General features: G+C 39.8%; 2 protein-coding genes across 6 annotated transcripts in view; one reads left to right on the top strand and one right to left on the bottom strand.

The window, feature by feature from the left end:
- Positions 1–2147, top strand: part of ube3a (ubiquitin protein ligase E3A) — an 11488-nt gene extending 9341 nt beyond the window's left edge. The window contains exons 10-11 of one of the 2 annotated variants that reach the window (XM_032526716.1): positions 341–484; positions 1115–2147. In XM_032526716.1, coding sequence (XP_032382607.1) covers positions 341–484; positions 1115–1235 — 265 coding nt within the window. In that variant the 3' untranslated portion in view covers positions 1236–2147. The remainder of the gene's footprint in view (positions 1–340; positions 485–1114) is intronic. The other variant, XM_032526717.1, reaches the window with a different exon arrangement.
- A 1043-nt stretch (positions 2148–3190) lies between these two features.
- Positions 3191–6797, bottom strand: part of cnga3a (cyclic nucleotide gated channel subunit alpha 3a) — an 8683-nt gene continuing 5076 nt past the window's right edge. For 2 of the 4 annotated variants that reach the window (XM_032526721.1, XM_032526720.1), the window contains exons 5-9: positions 6334–6393; positions 5584–5760; positions 5341–5442; positions 5144–5250; positions 3191–5067 (exon numbers count right to left, since the gene is read on the bottom strand). In XM_032526721.1, the coding sequence (XP_032382612.1) occupies positions 3671–5067; positions 5144–5250; positions 5341–5442; positions 5584–5760; positions 6334–6393 (1843 nt within the window). In that variant the 3' untranslated portion in view covers positions 3191–3670. The remainder of the gene's footprint in view (positions 5068–5143; positions 5251–5340; positions 5443–5583; positions 5761–6333; positions 6394–6797) is intronic. The other 2 variants (XM_032526723.1, XM_032526722.1) reach the window with 2 other exon arrangements.

A 6797-nucleotide genomic window follows, 5' to 3' on the forward strand; every position in this document is an offset into this window, starting at 1 on the left:
TGTTTTTAACATGGGGGGCAGATTTGATCAGCGCTGCATACTCCAGCTGATCTGAACTGCCAATGCACATTAGAAGCAGTAGGGGGAGGCAGATGAACATGCATTTTTTTTTTTAAAGATAATGTGTCTCACCTTATTGCTGCCAGATATAGTGATAGGTTCAGCAAATATGACAAAATCTATATATAACATAACTATGGAACTTCATAAAAATGACCAACTGCAGCTTTAAATCGTAATTTAAAGAAACATGTTTTAAGCAGCAGGTCACATGAAAAAACAAATGGACATTGAGTTTTATCATTGTTGTTTATTGTTGTCTTTTATTTCCCGCACACAGAGATTTCTGGGAGACAATTCACTCATTTGGAGAGGAGCAGAAGAGGTTGTTCCTTCAGTTTACCACCGGCACAGATAGAGCACCAGTTGGCGGCCTCGGCAAATTAAAAATGATCATCGCCAAGAACGGCTCGGACACGGACAGGTACCGCACGGCCAGGGAGGATTTATTGACTCTTATATTTTATACAGGATAGATGATCGCGTTCAGAACTACAGCCCCATTTAGTTTATTTAGAGGACAGATTTAAACAACATTTTGTTTTTGTATTTTATCCTCCAACATACCTAAAAATATACCAGTAACTGACCTGCCGTTCCACCAGGCGTGGATGCGCCATGTTCCGGCTGCACCGTCGGCCGCCATGCGTCATCTCACGCCTCAGAACCGTAGCATCCTGCATGTCCAGCTGGCAGATTTCGTTGTTTTGTTAATTTTTTGGGGATATTTGTGCTTCTACCATAAAAGTAATAGTCTACATAGTTGAATGTTTTTTTTAAATTGATTTAGTCCAATTATTACCAACATGGGTTAGTTAATAGTGTAGTAGTGTGAGTCTGCACAGGGTGTTCATTTAGAAACAAGCTGCCTGGATGCTCCAGCCCTTCCCCCAGTGCCCCCCCCCGTCACACGTTAAATAAATAACGTTCAGTTATTTAATCCAGCCTGTCAAATAAAACTGAACAAACGGAAAACTGTCAAACCGATAAGCCCGTCTCGTTTTACATTTGTCTTATTTATTTTAATGCTTTTCCTTTTCATCCTCTCTTTCAGGTTACCAACCTCTCACACCTGCTTTAATGCCCTGCTGCTCCCAGAGTACTCCTCCAAGGAAAAACTAAAAGAAAGACTTCTCAAGGCCATCACTTATGCCAAAGGATTTGGGATGCTGTGACCGATCCACAAAGAAAGTTTTCGGACTGCATTTTAACTAAAAAAGGGAGTATCACAAAAAGGGGAAAGAGGGAAATGACATAAAACAAAATGCTGCAATAACCCTGTGCCTAACCACCCTCTACCCGTCATACTCTGCTGTGGGCCTTTCACTCTGAGGCCTAACCTCCTCCGATAGTCTGTTTCATATACTGTATAGTACAGTAGGTTTCCCAAAGAGTTTAAAACGGCACTTAAGTAATGTATTTCTTTTTGAGTTTCTGGGCAAACATGAACAATATTTGATTTGTAAAACTGTGAAAGTGCACTTATACACAGGATTTTAGTGAACGCCAGCACAAGCAGTGTATTGATTTAGATTGTTTTTTCAGTTCTTTGTTTAGCAGTATTCAGTTCTAAGGCTCTCTTCTGGACTGAGCATTATGGTGCTCCTTGGTAACGATTGGCATTGTAGTATATTAAGCTGAGGCATTTTATATTACTGCTAACCCAAATACCCTCACACATAAGCTCATATTTAAACTATTTCCTGTCAGTGTGAAAGCAAACTCGCCACTAACCTAAAGGTTATTTTGAAGTATTTCTGTGTTGTGCCTCTTGTGCTACATATAAAATGAATATTGTTTGTTGTGTGGTTTCGATGGCTTGCAGGGTTTCAGGATGACTGGTCGGTTCAGACTTTCACATCCTGAAACAAGTGTTCCTCTTCCCTTGGTTTGTTTGCTATTAGGTGTTTCTGATTGCACATTTCAACGTGCAGTTGCCAAATGTGCAATGCCTATATAAGGAAAAGAGTCACATGAAATGTTTTATTTGGCCAAATATCTCAGGTACATAAAGAATGTGCAGATAATGTGAAACTCTTATGTAAAGCAACTATTATGCAAAGAAATTAAAGGTGGAAAAAAATCTAAACGTTGTCGTTAATATGCATTGAAGGAATTTACACTGACAACATATGGAATAGGTAACATAAAGGGTAATTTCAGTATTTTTTCAACCTGGACCCTATTTTCCCAGTAATTGGGGTCTAACTAACTGATGTGAACCGTAATCTTTGAAATTGGTCCAGCATTGAGGTACCCAGTAACCTGCAGCTGCAAACCGGGCTACAATGTAATCATATAGGGCAAAAGGTGCATTAAAAGTGCTTTTTTTTGCCTCTGACTGTGTCTGGCAACATTATAGAAATAATCTCTACAGACCCATTCCTTTTTGTTAAAGCGTAAGATCATTTTTGCACCAGAAACCTCTCTGGAATTTCCATTGCCAAACTAACCAGACTCCATGTAAATAATCTTTACTTTTAGTGTGAGTAGAGCCAGCATATTTTTACATGTAAATGAGTTAATTAAGGGTTTATTTTAATCAAACGGAGCGGTGATTGTTGGAACAGTGGAAAGATGAACCAAGACGGCTTTTGATAGTTTACTTTGTTTCTGTCAACTTTGAATGAAGTGTGTTTTTTGATGATAAAATTACTCTATAGTAAAACACATTCTGGTGGGTTTGGCGATAGATGTTTTGGGCTGTTTCATGTCAAACCAAAAGGATTTTACTCTTTAACAAAAAGGTCTGTCTTTGTAGGGATCCTTTCCATTAAGTTGTTGCACATTAAGAATAATAACCGGAGTATGTCAGTAGCAAAACAAGAACTTTTAGTGGACGTAAATGGAACTTCCATTGTAACTTGTTTTGCAGCTACGCACTGTAACATTCTTTCTTAAATTTCAAAGATTGTTGGTAACGCCAGTCACTTGGACTCAAAAACATGTTCATTTAGTGTCCAGGTTGAAAACAAAAAAAGTTGCCCTTTAAAGCTGCTATAGTCAATATTTTATATAACAAAGGATCATGTATTGTGAAAAAGGTCGATTGTAGGGACAAACCCCTAAGACGATTATCACTCGACTTACTTCTCTCTTGCCTACAAAAGGACAATCTTGACACGGTATATGTTATATTAACATTGAATTTTTATTTACATATAACACTGTTAATTTACAACTGATAGTGTATGCTGATAACTTTTAAACAGAAGAGCATTCGGGTTTGTTTTGTAAATTCACAGTATCAAATGGAAGTTGCAGATTCATTATTGAGTAAGAATTGTAATTTGTTCTTAACAAACTCATCAATATGTTTTCTAGGGAAAATGTTAGTACTGAAAAAGATTCCTTTGGCTATGAAAAGCCTTTGTTTGCATACACGAGTGCTTCTGATCAACATACTCGAGGTGTTTCGTGACACCATGACATTGTCAATTGTAGCATGCACACAAAAATAGTTGCCGCATACACTGTACACAATTTGACACATTGTGGTAATAAGCAGATGTACAAATGGATATAAACATGGTCCTTTAAAAAGTGTCACTCAACTATTCTAAATGAAAAATCCCTTCATTTCCTGTAAATTCCTCAGGTATCTCTCACATTACTGGACTTTTTTATCTTTGTCGGCCATCACTTCTGACAGATCCTGAGGTTGTATGGATTTCACTTTGTTCTCCATCTCAGTGACCCTCAGTTTCATCCTCGTCTGGTTGGAGGTGAACTCCGCCATCAGTTGGGCAAACTTGGTCTTCATGAGTTCCAGGTTGTCTTGCAGTTTTATAATCTTCTCCTCCAGGTCTTTGGGGTCAGCGCCGGCATTGGCCACTGCCTCATCAATCATGTTGTCTTTCATCAACATGGCTTTCCCCTTCTCCTCAAGAGCTTTTTTGGCATCGGGATACTCCGTGAGAGCCTCCATCAAGTCGTCTTTGGACAAGGCAAAAAGATCAGAGTATCCTACGCTTCTGATGTTGGCTGTTCTTCTGTTGCCTGCTTTACTGCCCTTGATTCCCAAGATACTGATTTCCCCAAAGTATGCGCCATCGCTGAGCACTACAAACTGAGTGACTCCATCATCTGCCACCACAGCTAGCTTCCCCTCCTTGATGATGTACATCTCCCTGCCAATATCTCCCTTCTTACAGATGTAATCTCCAGGACTGAACACTTGTGGCTGCAGCTTGAGCACCAATTCAATCAGCAGACCGGCTTCACAATCCTGGAAGATACGTACTTTTTTCAGCGTATCCAAATGGACATTGATGGCAATCTCAGCCTTGAGCTTGTCTGGGAGGTTCTTTAAAACTTCCTTCTCGTCACAAGTCTTCTTCTCAGTCCACAGGTAGTCAAACCACTTGATGACCCTGGCCTCCAGGTCTTTAGTGACCTTTCGGAACTGCATGTACTGCTTTATGGAGTCAATCTTTGCCTGGAACTCAGCACGAGAAGCATTCATATTGGAAATCATGGCACCGACGTTACCAACGATACTAGCAAAGATCAGCACACCAGTAAGGAAGTCGGCGATTACAAAGAGGAATTCAACATCCTTGACTGGTGCAGGGGTCTCTCCGATGGTGGTGAGGGTCAGTGTGGACCAATACAGGGAGTAGATGTACTTTCTGGCCATGCGGCCGTACTCCGGGTGGCTGATGTTGGGATATACCCATGTGTCAGATCCAAAACCAATGGTCTTTGAAATGGCAAAGAACATGCAAGCATTCCAGTGGATAATGATGAGGATGTAAAGTACGAGGTTGCTGATACGAAACAAGTTTGGGAAGCTGGTTCTGGTTTCAGTCCGTTCGAAGAACTCAAAAAGCCTCGATATTTTGCAAAGGCGGTTGAATCTGAACTCAGGGTTGTTGAATCCAAATTTCAGAAACAGCAGATCAGTGGGTATCATTGATATCATGTCGTATTTGAACTGAGATGTTGTTCTATATTTATCTCTCAGTTTCTTGGAATCTTTTACCAGCAGGCCTTGTTCCAGGTAACCTAAGGGACAAACACAAAATTAGGAACCAAATCCAAAACTAAAATAGACACAAATTTGTGTAGACAAAAGTCCCACCTGTTCTTGATCTGACAAAAGTATCTGTATAGTAGATGATGTCTGAGGTGTAGTCCAAGAATATCCAGAGTTTTGTATATGTGTCCTGCAGTTCATTAAAACAGGCTCTAGAAGACAAGGCGGATCCATTTTAAATTGTATATATGGCCCACTAAGCGTAGACTGCATTTTGAAGCATGCCTAATGTTAATAAATACCTTGTTACAATCATTATCAGGTTATAAAATACTGGGCCTGCGATGACGGTCAGCCATCTGTAGTACAAGTCTGCAGCCGGATCCATCATCCAGACTTCTTTCCTAAAAACAACTCAACATGACTTTAAGTTGTCACAATATCTTAATAATTTTACATACAGTTAGTATCCAACAGACAGATGTGTTTTATTTCATCACATTTCCCTGTCTCAATAGACACGCTTTATCTGATGGTTTACTTACGGTGGTGCATCTTTCTTTTTCTCGTCTTTCTTCTCATCTTTTTTCTCATCTTTTTTCTCATCCTTCTTCTCATCCTTCTTCACTTCTTCCTTCTTGTCCCCATCTTTTTTCTCGTCTTTTTTCTCCTCGTCTTTTTTCTCATCTTTTTTAATCTCCTCCTTTTTGTCCTCTTTTTTGCTATGGATCACAAGTTACGTTTTTTATGGAGGTGGAAAGGGCGGAGGTGGTCTATGAGGGGCTGTCAGAGGGCTGGCTAGCACACTACACGAAGGGGACAGGGTCTAGTGGAGGTTTCACAGTTTTTGATTCAAGACTTTGTTGGAAGATCTGGTGCAGGTCATTCATTTGTCCAGCAGATGGTATCATAATACAGGTAGGTTTCCATGTCTTCTTTTCAGTTCACCATTTCAAACTGCTGTTGGCTAAATATCAGATTGGCCTGTACATTTCATGTCTCATTATTCCGCCAAAGGTTAAATCGGAAGAACCCACATCATAACTTGCAACAAAACATTCCTCGAACAAGCAAAGGGCAGAGGGTTTGTCCATCTAATGCAGGAGGAGACACCATAAAGGACTGGGGAATTGGATGTTTCAAGAACGTCTGCACTCTAAGCTACTGCAGAATATACCACATCAGCTACATGATACGAAATATGCTACTAATGTCCAGTGTGATCTATTTTTCAAAAAATCTACTTTCTAATCTATATTCACTCTATTTTCTGACACAAACATGCACACACTTACTCGTCTGTGTTGTTGCAGTTGTTCATGTTGTAAGTAGCTAGCGGCCACTTACTAGCAAGACTTTGGAAAGAAATAAGAGATTTTTTGTACAGGTAACCCTCACAGTGTCAGATATTAAAGCTCTTTGTCTTTGCAAACACAGTTAAATGCAAAATACCAAGTTTTTATCCTGTGTCCCTGTGTTAATTATTCCTTTATCTCTTGTCAAATGCATCTTGAACACCAATTAAAATGTGATTCAGGGTGGCTAGCAACACTTAACCAAACTTGATTGTTAGCTAGTGGTTAGCTAGCACAGAAATATTATGGAAGGAGTTATGTTTGGATTTCAGCTCACATAAGCTTTTACGTTTACATTTCCAAAGAATGTGGTTGAGGTCTAATTTATTTGATTTCGCCCATATCCTCCTCCTCCTCCTGATCTAACAATGCTGGTGAGGCAGGTTTGTGTGTGTGTGTGTGTG

The sequence above is a fragment of the Etheostoma spectabile genome, chromosome 9, assembly GCF_008692095.1.
Source record: "Etheostoma spectabile isolate EspeVRDwgs_2016 chromosome 9, UIUC_Espe_1.0, whole genome shotgun sequence".
Lineage (NCBI taxonomy): Eukaryota > Metazoa > Chordata > Actinopteri > Perciformes > Percidae > Etheostoma > Etheostoma spectabile.